We start from the raw sequence: 16,300 nt of genomic DNA, 5'->3' as shown, positions 1-16,300 counted from the left end.
GCCGTAGATATTTCCAACTGATCATCTTACATTTTATAAATTTGGTTCAAGCCTTTGGTTTTTTTTTTTCCCATGTTTTTTTTTATGTGTAACCGGGTTTTATAGTTGAGAGACATCCAAAATCAAGTGCATTAAATCAGACAGGAAGGACAAACATTTAAAGGTACACATGTGTGCCATTGTTTACACTCTTACCAATAAGTAGGAGTAAATTTTTGCTAGAACAGTTATAGAAATGTATTTTAACCTTACCTAACTTAGTATACTGGAGATTTACCTGACCCCAAACTTTAATTAGTGGATCGAAAGTCATAAAAAGCAATGAAACTCGACCTACCCATATCTTATCTAAACTGGCATTGGGTCAAGCTCTCCTTCTCTTATTTTTCCTAACATTGGACCAGTTAGGATATTGTTACCTCCGTCAACGAAGTTGGTAAGAAGTAATATTTATGTCCCTTTTTGCCAGTTTGTTTGTGAACAATTAGTTGGTCACAATTTTACTCATAGAGTAGTGAAACTTTCAGGGTTTAATTATGTTGAGTTGTGGAAGTGATTCAGTTTAGATAGTCCTAGGTCAACCGAGCTAAAGATCGACCAGATTAACCCTAACCTTAACCCCAAAATTGCACATGGTTGTTTACACAGACTCCAAATACGCCTACGGTGTAAATTGGTATTGGGAAAGGCAAGCTGGTTTTGGAAAATAAGCTGCCAAAGCACTAGAAAACCACTCGGAGTGTGGCGGAGGTTTGCACTTTGAGTGCTTTTCTAGTTTATCTTATTTTTGAAAGGACTCTATGGCTTGAAGGCACACGACTTTCTTTTCATGGTCTGATGAATCGATATTTAATAGATTTATCATTTGCTAGGGGAGCCATTTATCAGCGAGACGTGTAGCTGTACAGCGTACTTATAAATCGATATAGTGTAGTTACAGGTCTGGATTTTGTACTGCATACAACATAAATTCTTTTAAAATGATTTTACTCCGTACAGAAAATCCTCAATTACAAACTTAATATGATCTATGAAGCTGTTTTTCCAGTAGAATTTTTTATTAAATTTTGTCGTAGAGTAGGCTTCACCTAACTTGCATGCCTGCAATTTTAAGTTGCAAAAGTCAACAAATAGTTCAGTTTCATATTAAAATGTCGTCTTGCTTACTGCTTTAAATTATGATATTGTTTTTTATTATAGTATTTCATTATGAACTTTGAATACTATCACTAAATTTTATGAATTCAATTGGTTTTGTGTTTGTACCTCCGAATGTTTGTAAACTGAGGATCTTCTGTAAGTTCATACATAGAAGGCAGCCATTGTTAAACTGAACATAGCTTTGAGGGAAAATTTGGGGCCCCAAAACATCCAGGTATTTAATCATAGGAATTTATGAAACTTTATTTAATTAAAAGCATTAGTAAAGCTACAAACCTATTTGGGAAAACAGAATGCAACAAGCCCAATGGCTCCATCAAGGAAAGCACCCCAGTGTGGAAAGGAAATAGAGAAATAATGAAAAAATATGTTGTGTAGTATGAGAAATAAAGTTTAAATTATAAGATACTGTACATTATATTGAGATCAGTGATAACTTTTAAAATAAATCATACGTGAACTATGAGTCACCTGTTCAACAGAAAAGCATTTGCATCATAAATGTACTTCTGGGGTTTCACCGATTCAACTGGCAAATTAGGAATATAGTTTTACATTATGGTCAGCTGGAATAAAACATCTATAATACTGAATAGTGTAGGAAGGTCCGAATGCAAAGGATGATCAGAATTATGAAAAATCTTATGCAATGTGCAAAAAGAACTGACTGAATGACAGTGACACAGATTATAGCCATTTCCAGATCGGTGATAACAAATGTAATGCACTGCAAGATTTTCTCGAAATTAAAATGAGAGTCGGCAGCTAAAGACCGGATAGGAGAAAAATAGAAAATGGGTTGAAAGAAAGTAAATACTCTATATCCATAGGATAAAATGATCACCAAAAATCTGAAGACTTTCTTTGTAACTGGCGACAGTTATCTGTAATACCTGCCGATGTCAACGTCCTTCCGCCCATTAGACGGCATATCTGTTTGTTTTATTTGGTCGTGAGTGAGGCCTGGTGATGTTGATGTAAAGCCGATGAAGTTTGCTTTCCTTCGAACGTTGTTGTGCTCTGTCTGAGGGAGGAGTTTCTGCTGCCACCGAGAGTGTGGGAGATGGACGCCGTCCTTTCACTTTCTGTCTGCCTTCTTGCCCTCAGAGAGGTGGTAGGGACGCATCACCTGTTGAAACGGGCTCTTACAAGAATTCCTGTGATCTCTCTTCCTGTTGAAGCATCCTCATCAGTCTGATGGACCCCTTACAAGACAAAATTCAAGGTTCAGAATCTCCTTCCTTTGTTACTTCCAGGAAAAGAACATATAGAGGGTGTCATCAAAGAAGCCCAGGAAGACAGATCTATAGAAGTTGCGTATGCGAGAGACTTATCGTTTCTTTCCCTGTGGGAGAAAGGGTGCTGTACCAAGAATGCACTGCACTGCCATTCCATTTAGAAGGGCTCCGGCCTTCTATTTTCCCCTTCCTGGACTGGTCTGAAGGCAGTCCCCATGAGAATCCACAGGCATCTGGAACTCACACATGTGCTCCTGCGCTGATTTGTAACACATTACAGTACAATACCGTCTACACACACCCGAGATACGTGCGCATATGCTGTGTGAAGTCTTTTACCGTACTGCTCATCACGCATACTCGTGCAATAGACGCGTACGCCTAATATATTTCCAAGCGCATGGGCTCAACATTATGATTTCTGCATGCACAGTCTTTTATGTATTGCTTTTCACATGTATACACATCAGACTACACACATGATCATGTTCCTTGCTTCTATGTGTGCATGCTCCATGTATGGTCTTTCACATACTTCTTTTCACTCTAAAGAAATTAATTCACGAGCACAGTTTCTGACTTGACACCATCCACATGTACAGTCTCTCACTGTGTTGCCTTTCACACAGGTGCAAGACCTACACAGCGTGAACTCAAAACACAATCATCCATGTGCCCGATCAACCTCATGTATGAATTCCATAGACACAATCGTTTAAGCCAATAATCATCTATATCTATGATTATCCACAAGGGCGGTAACTCACAAACAATTTCCACGTGCTAAGGGTACAGTATGTATGTCATGTTCCTGATTACCTCTGGTGCTGAGCTGTACACTCATGTCACCTTGGAATCTGGCTGATCCTGTCTTCCTCATGAAGGCGACTGCTTTAGCACCGAGACAGGCTCCTTGCTTTTGCCATTGATTCTCAGAGGATGGAGTGTCTGCGAATGCTGATAGATAGGACAGCTTTAAAACCCCCTCCATCAGAAGACCGCAAGAGCATTCTTAGAGAAGGAGTGAGACCTTTTTTCCTCCTAAGAAAACTATTGGGGCGAGACATTGGCAACAGCTGCTTGGACATTTGTCGTCGTTAGAGGAGCTTATTTCTTGCATGCGACTTCTTCAGAGGTCCCTTCAGTGTTGTCTGAAAATACCATTGCTGCCAACCATACCTAGTTCCAGTGGAACAAGGGTCACGGAACAATCTAGTTTGGTGTCTAAACTACCTTAAAGATTACTTGGTTGACAGAAATTACTGTGAGCAAACTGGAAACTCTTATTCATCATATGAACCTTTAAACAGAGGAGAACCTCAGGGGAGTGTACTAGGCCCAATCTTATTCTGTATCTAATCACTACTACAGTATTGGCCTGTTCAAAATACTGAAAATGCAAGGAGTGAAGTCCAAACTATTTGCAGATGATGCACAATTTTACTTCTCCGTAAATAATAGGGATGACACTACTGAAACTCTAAACCTCTGATATCTAACAAAATCCTGACTGTGGGGTTCCCCGACAGTGGACCTGTTAACGCCCTGTACTTCAGGCTCCCGCTGTACTGTTCACCAGTCCCGAACCCTCAGGCTCTATGGCAGGATGAAGTTCAACCATTGTGAGACAACATCAGCGCGTATGCATTTCCCCCGTTTTGTCAGATGAGAAAGCTGCTCAATAAGACCAGAGCATCCAAAAACCTAATGATGACCCTTGTAGCTCCGCTATGGCATCACACAGAATTGTTCTTGGACCTTCTGCATCTTCTAGTAGATCTCACAAGAGAGCTTCTTCCACAAACAGATTTACTCAAACTATCACATGCGAACATCTTTCACAAGACTGTCTAATCTCTTTGAGTTCACGTCTTGATACTATCCAACCTCTCTTCTCTCAGAGGGTTTTCGCAACAAGTTGCTAAGAGGATGTCTAGCTACTTGCAAAAGTCCTCTGCCTCAGTGTACCAGACTGAGTGGACAGTTTTCTGTGGTTGGTGTCTTGGAAGGGATATCTCTCCACTCAATGCAACTATTCCGGAATAGCTGAGTTCCTTGTATACATTCGTGAGGAAAAACTTCTTTCAGTCATGGCGGTGAAAGGTTATTGCTCAGCCCTAAACCTTGCCTTTAAGCCGAAAGGAGTAGATACAGTATATCCTCTTCGTTGGGGCTTTCTTTACTCGTATAGGGTTATGAGATCACTTGCCCCAGTCAGAGATCAGACCTCCTCCTTGGAACGTGGATCGCATTTTGAGATCCCTAAAAGGACCTCCTTACGACCCATTATGCTATGCAACTGATCGAAGTCTCACTTTGAAGACAGCATTCCTGCTTGCTTTAACTTTTGCAAAGAGATTAAGTGAATTTCATGGTCTCTCATGGGGGATGGGGGAAGCGACACACTGCTTCATCCCTGAGTTTCTCAAAATCTGGGGGTACAGGATCCTAGATTCGGGCCCTTTCAGATTAAGAATTTACGTTCTGTAACCAATGACCCAGTTCCATTGTTGTTATGCCCAATACACCAACATGGCCCTGGCTAACATCTCTTTCTGTTAGTTCAGGAATGGTTAAAAGGAGGATCATCAAGAAGTCAAGTACTGTACTAGGTAAACCCGGGTCAATGTCCGTGCCAGAAATCGGAATTCCACCCTCCTAAGAGTGACTCATCTACATAAATAACGGAAGGTTTGTTAGTCTGGGAAAAAATGATAAATTTTCAGATAATTTGTGTTTTTCCCTAACTAATACAAAGCTGGAGTTATATATATATAAATGGGCCCGCCATCACCCGTCTTCCTAGAAGTCCTGCTTACAATAAAAAAGTGACATAGTTCACAGCTGTGCGAGTAGATTTAGATGGTTGGGTACTCCCCAGCCACCCCCTGCCTACCCACTCAGTGACTAGGCAGAGTTGCCACCTTGCACTTTTTAGTCTAATGGCTGCATTCCAGCTTCGCCAAAAGATAATCCATGTAAATAACTCTAGGTTTGTAGTAGTTAGGGAAAAATACAAATTATCTCCAAATTTGTCATTGTTTGATTGTCATCTATTCCCTAACACTGGCAAGAATTCGGTTTAGAGTTTCAGTAGTATCATCCATATCATTTATAGAGAAGTAAAATTGTGTATCGTCTGCAAATAGTTTGAACTTCACTGCATCCCTTTGCAGTATTTTTGACAGACTAATAGAATAGTTAAAGAATAAGATTGGGCCCCCGTACACTCCCTTGAGGTACCCCTCTTTTTAAAGGTTCATATAATGAATAAGAGTTTCCAATTTACTCAGTAATATCTGTCAACCAAGTAGTCTTTTAAGCATTCAAAAGCTTGATCCTCATTACCGACGGACCATAGATCATTTAGAAGCAGTTCATGCACAACTGCATCAAAAGCAGCACTAAGATCAAGTAATATTAAAATACCACATTTGTTTTCATCCATCCTTTACAGTATACCATTTACAACAGAGCAGTTAACTATCGCCGTAGAGTATAATTTTCTGTAAGCAAACCTTCTATTTCTTCCGACTTTTAGTTGTTCAAGAATTACATATTCCAGCACTTTTGAAATAAAGGATAGATTCGAAATAGGTCTTCAAGCGTGGTTCCTGATAATCTAGAGCACTTTTCAGAACCGGTGTGAATATAGCCATTTTCTTATATTTGGGAAACTTGCACTCATCGATGTTTGTATTTGTTATTCTTGTAATTATATCAGCTAGACTAGAAAAGATTCTTTCTCCATTTCTTCAGATATTGGCATTGTTTTCTTTGCTCTCTTGACAATGCTGGTGACATCGTCTTGTGTTATATTATTGAATCTTGTTTTTTCAATATTTAACTTAGCCGGTGATTATATAGCTGCAACTCTGTTGCTCGACAGACAACTCTACGGTAAAAACTCGCCAGCGATCGCTACACAGGTTGCGGGTGTGCCCAACAGCGCCATCTGTCGACCAGATACCCAGTTCTCAATGTAAACAAAGACTCAATTTTCTCTCTGTCGAGGTGTCGACAAGACGTACTTACTCGCTGTTGCTAAACTGGAGTTTTTTCACATCTAATTGGTGAAGTACTTTATTCTAGTTTTGAGCTTTCGCTGTGCAGGGTTTCTTTTCACACAAATCCTTGAACTCTTTTTGATAACGGATTCTTTGTTGATGACTTTTTGATAGTTTTTTGAATTTCCCTTTGTCCAATTCAAAATGGCTGACCCTTCACAAGTCCCCAAATTTAGGAAGTGCAATGCTAGGGACTGTTCAAGGCGTCTTCCGAAGGCTTCTATCGACCCTCACACTGTTTGTTCCAATTGTCGGGATAAAACCTGTCAATTGGAAGATCGGTGTGAGGAGTGCGTTGGCCTTTCGGAATTCGATTTTATCGAATTCCAAAAGTATACACGTAGGCTAGAGAGAGATAGAGTTAGGAGAAGTTCTTCTCGTTCTATTGATATATCCTCTCCTCATGCCCCACAACCTATTCCTTCCCCTGTAGTGGTTGCTCCTAACCCCCCTCCTGGCACTCAGGAACCATCGATGGCTGATATGATGCGTGCCATCCAGGCTCTGGGTGAGAGAGTTGAGTCCCTTGCTAGTGACCGTAATCAGCTCATGGCGGATGTGAAGGAGCTTAAGTGCAAAAGTGCAGTGGGAAGTGCTAAAGTGCCGAGTGATAGTGTTGCGCTTGAGGGTTCGTCTGTTCGTGCCTGTCGTCCTCCTAGTCCGGGACCTCTTGCAAGCTCCCAAGTCCAGGGGAGAAGCAATGTCGTACGACAAATGGGTTCGAGAGGCTTTAATCAGCGAACAGACGTTCCCTCCGTGGTATCGGGCGTATCTACCCAAGATCGCTCCTACCTAACTAAGACGAGAGAGCCCATTTATACCTCGTCTTCGGAAGGTGTTTCTCGCAAGAAACCCTGGACCAAGGTCTCACGACCGTTAAAACGCAAGTCGGTCCCTTCAGCGCAAGTCCAACGGCCCGGTTGTAGCCACTGGGTCAGTTCGGACTCACTGCCGTCATCCGATGACTGCTCACCGCCTAAGAGAGGCAAAGCGGTACCGCTTCAGACAGTAACACCGTCTGTCGCCGCACCTGCTCCCGTAGACCCTAAGTGGTCTCTACTGCAAGACATGCAGTCTAAACTGACGTCTCTAATGCAGGACTTTCGTGCGGAGAAGGTTGCTGCCGCACCAGCTAGTGCAGTACCTAGCCTACAACCTTCCACACGATCGGTTGTGCGTCCTGTGGACGCTGAGGTAACCTTCTCACGCACACCAGTTGAGAGAGTTCCTCCACCCATGCGTTCCAGTGTGATCTGCCAGCCGCATGTTGACGTTAAGCGACGCACGGAGGTTGCCGTTGACGTTCTGGAGGTTCAACAACCGTCAGAGTTGCTTTGTTTTGACGCGGTGCGTCAACCTCCGCAACCCAGTGTGGTTTCCACTGCGCACCCACATCAGTCCAGACAGTCTGGAGTAGACGCTGTGCGTCCCCGCGCTGCCATGGTTGTTGCCAGCTCACAGACTGGGCAGCAGTTCCATGACGTTGCGTCCGGCTCAGTCACGCATGCACCCGTGCGACCGGACTCAGCGAACCAGCCGTTACCCACTCCGTTGCCGTTTCCTCATCAGTTGTCGGATGAGGAACTTTCTGATGATGATGTTGCTGCACACATAGATGAACCACAATCAGATTTGGACGAGCCTAAGTCTACTCAACCCTCTTTGGACTTTAGGAAAGTTTTGGCCATTTTCAAAGAGCTGTTTCCGGACCAGTTTGTTTCTGTGGCTCCTCGTTCTCCGCCGTCAGAGTTTGTGTTAGGCATGCCGTCTACCACTCCTGCCTTTACTAGACTCGTCAAAGAGAGCTTTGCGGGTGATAGAAGAATGGTTGCAGTCCAAGAAGAGTTTAGGGAAGACAGCCTTTGCGTTTCCCCCTGCTAGACTCTCTTCTAGATCGAGCGTCTGGTATGCCACGGGAGAAGTTCTCGGCTTGGGAGTTCCTGCCTCTGCCCAGGGTGACTTCTCAAGTCTTGTAGACTCTCCCCGCCGCCTTGCCATGAGACGCTCAAAGATATGTTGGTCATCTTCGGACCTGGACCACCTTTTGAAAGGTATCTTTAGGGCCTTCGAAGTTTTTAACTTCTTAGACTGGTGTCTAGGAGCCCTAAGCAGAAAGATCTCTCCGACAGAGAAAGAGACTTCCTTGCTCATTATGTCCTGCATGGACAAGGCCGTACGTGATGGGTCTAATGAGCTTGCTGCATCATTTGTGTCCGGAGTCCTTAAAAAGCGTGAAAACCTATGCTCATTCCTTTCAGCTGGAGTTACACCGTGCCAGAGATCTGAGCTTCTCTTTGCTCCTCTTTCCAAGTGCCTTTTTCCAGAAGACCTGATTAAGGAAATAGCCGCTTCATTGGTGCAGAAGGACACTCACGATCTTGTTGCGTCCTCCGCTCGCAAAGCTCCCCCTTTGCCTACCTTGTCAGCTAGACCAAGGATGGACACTCCAGCGTCCCGTTTTATTCCGCCCTTTCGTGGCAGAGCCTCCAGCAGAGGAGGTGCTCGTGCCGAAGGCAAACGAGGAAAGAAGAAAGGATCCAAGTCCTATAAGGGCAGAGTCTGACTGCCCGCATCTTCAGACAGCAGTGGGAGCCAGACTCAAGAACTTCTGGCAGACCTGGGAGAAGAGAGGCGCAGATGCACAATCTGTGAAGTTGCTCAGAGAGGGGTACAAGATCCCTTTTGTACGGAAACCCCCTCTAGCAACGTCTCCCATCGATCTCTCTCCCAGGTACAGAGAGGAAGACAAGAGACGAGCCTTGAAACGGGAAGTGTCTCTTTTACTAGAGAAGGGAGCGGTGGTCAAAGTCTCGGACCTTCAATCTCCGGGATTCTACAACCGACTCTTCTTGGTGTCAAAGAAGACAGGAGGGTGGAGGCCGGTGCTAGACGTCAGTGCTCTGAATGTCTTTGTCACAAAGCAGACGTTCTCCATGGAGACCACAAAGTCAGTCTTAGCAGCGGTCAGAAGGGAAGACTGGATGGTCTCTTTAGACCTAAGGGACGCCTACTTCCACGTCCCCATCCACCCGGACTCCCAACCTTTTCTGAGATTCGTTTTCGAAAAGGTTGTCTACCAGTTTCAAGCCCTGTGCTTTGGCCTAAGCACAGCTCCTCTTGTGTTTACGAGGCTGATGAGGAATGTAGCCAAATTCCTTCATTTATCGGACATCCGAGCCTCCCTCTATTTGGACGACTGGCTTCTCAGAGCTTCTTCCAGTCGTCGCTGTCTGAAGGATCTAAAGTGGACTCTAGATCTGACCAAGGAATTGGGTCTCCTTGTCAATATGGAAAAGTCAAAACTGGTCCCATCCCAAACTATTGTGTATTTAGGGATGGAGATTCACAGTCTAGCTTTTCGTGCTTTTCCGTCGGCCCCCAGAATAAGCCAAGCCCAGTTATGCTGAAGAAGGAACAATGTTCAGTCAGGAAGTGGATGAGTCTGGTAGGGACGCTATCATCCCTGGAGCAATTTGTGTCATTAGGAAGACTACACCTCCGTCCTCTTCAATACCATCTAGCTTTTCACTGGAAAAAGGACAAGACGCTAGAAGCGGTCTCGATCCCCATTTCCGAAAAGATGAAGTCTTGCCTGACTTGGTGGAAGGACAGTATCAACCTAAGAGAGGGTCTTCCCCTGGCTGTTCAGACTCCCAACCACGTTCTCTTCTCGGACGCATCGGACGTAGGCTGGGGCGCGACATTAGACGGTCGGGAATGTTCGGGACTGTGGAACTCTAGTCAAAGGATCATGCATATCAACTGCAAGGAGCTGCTGGCAGTACATCTGGCCTTGAAAAGCTTCAGGTCTCTCCTTCGAGGCAAAGTGGTGGAAGTGAACTCGGACAACACCACTGCCTTGGCGTACATCTCCAAGCAAGGAGGGACCCACTCACTGACGTTGTACGAGATCGCAAGGGACCTGCTCACCTGGTCAAAAGGTCAAAACATATCACTTGTAACGAGGTTCATCCAAGGCAACTTGAATGTCATGGCAGATTGTCTCAGTCGGAAAGGGCAAGTAATTCCAACGGAATGGACCCTCCACAAGGATGTATGCAAGAGACTTTGGGCCACTTGGGGCCAACCAACCATAGATCTCTTTGCAACCTCGATGACCAAGAGGCTCCCAATATATTGCTCACCAGTCCTGGACCCAGCAGCAATTCATATAGATGCCTTTCTCCTAGATTGGTCGCATCTAGATCTATACGCATTCCCACCGTTCAAGATTGTCAACAAGGTACTGCAGAAGTTCGCCTCTCACGAAGGGACAAGGTTGACGCTAGTTGCTCCCCTCTGGCCCGCGAGAGAATGGTTCACCGAGGTACTTCGATGGCTAGTAGACGTTCCCAGAAGTCTTCCTCTAAGGGTGGACCTTCTACGTCAGCCACACGTAAAGAAGGTACACCAAAGCCTCCACGCTCTTCGTCTGACTGCCTTCAGACTATCGAAAGACTCTCGAGAGCTAGAGGCTTTTCGAAGGAGGCAGCCAGTGCGATTGCTAGAGCAAGGAGAACATCCACCCTTAGAGTCTACCAATCGAAGTGGGAAGTCTTCCGAAACTGGTGCAAGTCAGTATCTGTATCCTCGACCAGTACCTCTGTAGCTCAAATAGCTGACTTTCTCTTATACCTGAGAAAAGAACGATCACTTTCAGCTCCCACTATCAAGGGCTACAGAAGCATGTTGGCATCGGTCTTCCGGCATAGAGGCTTAGATCTTTCCAACAATAAAGATCTTCAGGACCTCCTTAAGTCTTTCGAGACCACGAAGGAGCGTCGTTTGGTTACACCTGGTTGGAATTTAGACGTGGTACTAAGATTCCTCATGTCAGACAGGTTTGAGCCGCTACAATCAGCCTCCCTGAAAGATCTCACCTTAAAGACACTTTTCCTGGTATGCTTAGCCACAGCTAAAAGAGTCAGTGAGATTCATGCCTTCAGCAAGAACATCGGATTTTCGTCAGAAAAAGCTACATGTTCGCTACAACTTGGTTTTCTAGCCAAATATGAGCTGCCTTCTCGACCTTGGCCGAAATCGTTCGATATTCCCAGCTTATCGAATTTGGTAGGCAATGAACTAGAAAGAGTCTTATGCCCTGCGAGAGCTCTTAAGTTCTATTTAAAGCGAACTAAACCTTTACGAGGCCAATCTGAAGCTTTATGGTGTTCAGTTAAGAAACCATCTTTGCCTATGTCAAAGAATGCTTTATCCTACTTTATCAGACTGTTAATACGAGAAGCTCATTCACATCTGAGTGAGGAAGACCAAGCATTGCTTAAGGTGAGGACACACGAAGTTAGAGCTGTCGCAACTTCCGTGGCCTTTAAGCAAAATAGATCTCTGCGAAGTATAATGGACGCAACCTATTGGAGAAGCAAGTCAGTGTTTGCGTCTTTTTATCTAAAGGATGTCCAGTCTTTTTACGAGGACTGCTACACACTGGGACCATTCATAGCAGCGAGTGCAGTAGTGGGTGAGGGCTCAACCACTACAATTCCCTAATTCCATACCCTTTTAATCTTTCTCTTGAAATGTTTTTTATTGTTGTTTTTTGGGTTGTCCGGAAGGCTAAGAAGCCTTTCGCATCCTGGTTGATTTGGCGGGTGGTCAAAGTCATTTCTTGAGAGCGCCTAGATTAGGGGTTTTGATGAGGTCCTGTTGTATGGGTTGCAACCCTTGATACTTCAGATCCTAGGGGTCGATCAGCATCCTAAGAGGATCGCGAGGCTCCGTAAGGAAGACGTACTTAAAAGGCAGAGTAATTGTTCAAGTCGACTTCCTTACCAGGTACCTATTTATTTTGTTTTTGTTATTTTGATAACTTCTAAAATGAAATAAAAACTCTTAGCTCATAAAAGTGTAAACATATATTGCTGGTCTCTACCCACCCCCCTGGGTGTGAATCAGCTATATAATCACCGGCTAAGTTAAATATTGAAAAATGTTATTTTGATTATAAAATAAATTTTTGAATATACTTACCCGGTGATTATAAATTAAATGACCCTCCCTTCCTCCCCAATAGAGACGCAGTGGGACGAGGAGAAAATTGAGTCTTTGTTTACATTGAGAACTGGGTATCTGGTCGACAGATGGCGCTGTTGGGCACACCCGCAACCTGTGTAGCGATCGCTGGCGAGTTTTTACCGTAGAGTTGTCTGTCGAGCAACAGAGTTGCAGCTATATAATCACCGGGTAAGTATATTCAAAAATTTATTTTATAATCAAAATAACATAATTTTATCTGTGTATTTGGGGTGGTATTAATCTGATATTGAATATTGGTAAATGTAAATGATCTAGTTATGTTTTCTATTTTTTCTTAAATGATTATAGTTTTACTCTTCACATTACATTTAATGTAATACCTGAATGTACAGTATTTCTACACCAATGGAATTTCAGTAATTTTGTTTCGCAGACGAAAGATGCTAATCCTCTCTCTCTCATCCGCAGCAAGCCAGGGCCGAGCAGGAAGAAGAGTTTATTAGCAATACCCTTCTGAAGAAGATTCAAGCCTTAAAGAAAGAGAAGGAAACTTTAGCTCTTAATTACGAACAGGAGGAAGAATGCCTCACCAACGACCTTTCTCGCAAATTAAGTCAGGTGAGTTGGCTCCGAAGTGTTTTTAGAAGGCCTTGCCAGAGACTAATTGCTATTCAAATCAGGTAAGGATATGCTGGAATGCTTCCTAAACCAGAGTTAAAATAAAATCTGGTTAGGTTATTCCTGTGGTAAAACAAGTCTTTGATGAAACAAGCAGTTGTAATCTATAGTACAGCTGTAGATGCTTGTTAAAAAGTTTACAGACTTCTGAAATACCACATAAACTGCTGTATGTTTGTTGGTTATCGAGATTGGTCAGCTTACAAATAATCAACCTTGCAAATTAAGTCAGGCAAGTTTGCATTCTATTAGGCTTTCATTAATGACAAAGAAAAAATGCTTTTGACACGAGATCATAATCTTCAGGGATCCAACGACAGTCACGTTAGCAGCACATCATATCACAAAGAAATTTGCCATGTCATTTATTATGAGATTACTAAAGTGCAAATAAATTCTTGAATGTTTTCTTTTGAAGCAGGTCTTGTCATTTTAATAGTAGCGGTAAGCTTTTGCAACCGTCATTTTCTATGTAATCTGCAATGGCAGTAAATGTGTTCAAATTATCACAAAACACTGAATGGTATTTAGCTTGATTTTGCAAAAGCAATTTGAATCAAGAAGTAAAATGTTATCAAGGCTAGTTTACTTTGAATACCTTACAATTAGATTGATTTTGCAAAATCAATTTGAATCAAGAAGTAAAAAGTTATCAAGGTTAGTTTCTTTGAATACCTTACAATTAGTTAGATTTTGCAAAAGCAATTTGAATCAAGAAGTAAAAAGTTGTCAAGGCTAGTGTACTTTGAATACCTTACGACCACTGTCCGAGAAAGTTCAGGAAAAACTGTTGCTTTATGTGAGTGTAGCAAAAGAGTGAGGGCATGTAAAAGGGAGGCAGGTAGTGAAGGTTGAAGAGTTAATAAAACCAGAGGTAAAAAATAAATAACAAGAAAGGTAGGAAGTGGCATATGACATAGTGAAATTGAAAGAAATATGGTAATTTAGATGACTGGAAGTTATTAAAAGAAAATTTTTGTTGGGATTGTAAGTGATGTGTGTGGCAAGAGGATTGTTGGAAGCAGCATGAGTAAGGGTAGTGAATGGTGGAATGAAGGAATGAAAATAAAAGAGAAAAAGAGGTCATTTGAAGAATGGCTGCAGAATAAGATTATAGAGAAGTATGAAAGATATAGGGAGAGGAATGTGGAAGTAAAACATAGGGTAGTTGAGGCAAAGAGGGCAGCTGACTGGAGTTGGGGTCAGGGATTGGGTCGTTAATATGAAGAGACATAGGTAATAAAGCATGTGTTATGATGGGAAATGAAGTGTGAGTGGTTTCCAGTGAGAGTTGGGCTGAGACAGGGATTTGTGATGTCACCATGGTTGTTCAATCCGTTTGTTGATAGACTGGTGAGAGAGGTGAATGCTCGATTGGTTGGTCGAGGATTGAAACTGATTAATAAGTGATCACAAGTGGGAGGTAAATCAGTTGTTGTTTGTGGGTGATACTGTACTGGTTTCAGATGCGGAAGAGAAGCTTGGTCGATTAGCAACAGAGTTTGGAAGGGTATGTGAGAGAAGGAAGTTGAAAGTTAATGTGGGTTATGAGATGCACAAGAAATAAGGGTGGTGCTAGGTTGAATGTCATGTTGAATGGAGATTAACTTGAGGAAGTAGATCAGTTTAAGTACTTGGAGTCTGTTGTTGCAGCAAATAGCAGAGTGGAAGCAGATGTACGTCAGAGAGTGAATAAAGGATGTAAAGTGTTGGGGGTAGAGAATAGAGGGTTAGGAATGAATGTTGAGAGAATTCTGTATGAGAAAGTGATTGTACTAACTGTGATGTATGGATCGGAGTTGTGGGGAATGAAAGTAATGGAGAGACGAATTGAATGTGTTTGAGGAGTATGGCTGGTGTATCTCGATTAGATAGGGTTAGGAACGAAATAGTGAGGGTGAGAATGGGTGTTAGAAATGATTTAGCATCTAAGAGTAGATATGAATGTATTGAGGTGGTTGTCCATGTAGAGAGAATGGTAAATGACTGTCTGCTAAAGAAGGTGATGAATGCAAGAGTTGATGGGAGAAGTACAAGAGGGAGGCGAAGGTTTGGGTGGATGGATGGAGTGAAGAAAGCTCTGGATGGTAGGAGGATAGATGTGAGAGAGGCGAGGGAGCATGCTAGAAATAGGAATGAATGGCGAGGGATTGTGATGCAGTTCCGGTAGGCCCTGCTGCTTCCTCCGGTCACCTTGTTGACCGCTGAGGTAGCAGCAGTAGGGGATTCAGCATATGAAACTTCATTTGTGGTGGATACTGGAGGGGGCAGTCTGTATCACCCTAGCAGTACCAACCAAACTCGGCTGAATCTCGTGTCAGCCTGGGAGGAGTGAAGAGAGGAAAAATCCCCTTATGTCCCTTTTTTTTTTCTTGTCGGCTACCCCATGAAATCGAGGGAAGTGCCTTAGTAAATAGATATATAGATTTAAGTGTATACGGTAAAAGAAAATGAACTTTGAAATGTGTATACAGTACTGTATTGATAACAAAACGAATAGTATATAAATATTACTCTATTCGATAGCTAAGTGTGATATATCAAGATTATTTTATTTAATAGCGTGTTAACTAGCTATCACTAGTTAAGAGAAGTTTACCATAGAGGCTGACATGTGCTAGACATTTGAAGAAAGCTTTTAATTAGTAGGAATAATAATGTACATATTTTAAGGATGGTTAAATCTTTGTTTAGAGACAAGAATGAGTAGTGTTAAAGGCAGTTATTGCGGGAAATTGGTGTGATATGGAAAAAAGTGGTTTGCAAGTGTTAGAAAGTTTATTATGGATAAAAAGGAAAATTTATCAATAAATTATATTAGGTTAATTCAATAGGTCTTTTTTTTTTAAATTTTAATTTTGATGTTTTATGTAGTAAAGTATAAACTTCTGGGTCACCTTCAGCCTTATGTATGAGCAAATTTCTTGAAAATATCCTTTTTTTAAAAGGCTGTAGATAAAGGGTTTTATATTTTGGTCTAGATAAGATGTTTCTTTGGGAATTTTTGAAGAAGATAACAATAGATAAGGTTTATATGTGAGTATCTCACAGTAAAAATTATTCTTTTTATTTATGATATAATTGAATTTTATGTGAAGTTTTGAACAAGACTTTAGTATGTATTTGAATGAATGATTTGAACAAACACCAATACAGTAGTAA

General features: G+C 42.4%; 1 protein-coding gene across 1 annotated transcript in view; it reads left to right on the top strand.

The window, feature by feature from the left end:
- LOC137628889 (coiled-coil domain-containing protein 6-like) overlaps positions 1-16,300 on the top strand; it is a 56,450-nt gene that overhangs the window by 1,336 nt on the left and 38,814 nt on the right. The window contains 1 exon segment of the mRNA XM_068360147.1: positions 12,929-13,078. Within this exon segment, the coding sequence (XP_068216248.1) occupies positions 12,929-13,078 (150 nt within the window).

Source organism: Palaemon carinicauda, chromosome 36, assembly GCF_036898095.1.
Source record: "Palaemon carinicauda isolate YSFRI2023 chromosome 36, ASM3689809v2, whole genome shotgun sequence".
NCBI lineage: Eukaryota > Metazoa > Arthropoda > Malacostraca > Decapoda > Palaemonidae > Palaemon > Palaemon carinicauda.
The sequence above is the reverse complement of the archived record's forward strand: the minus strand, read 5'-3'. Positions and strand labels throughout refer to the sequence as shown.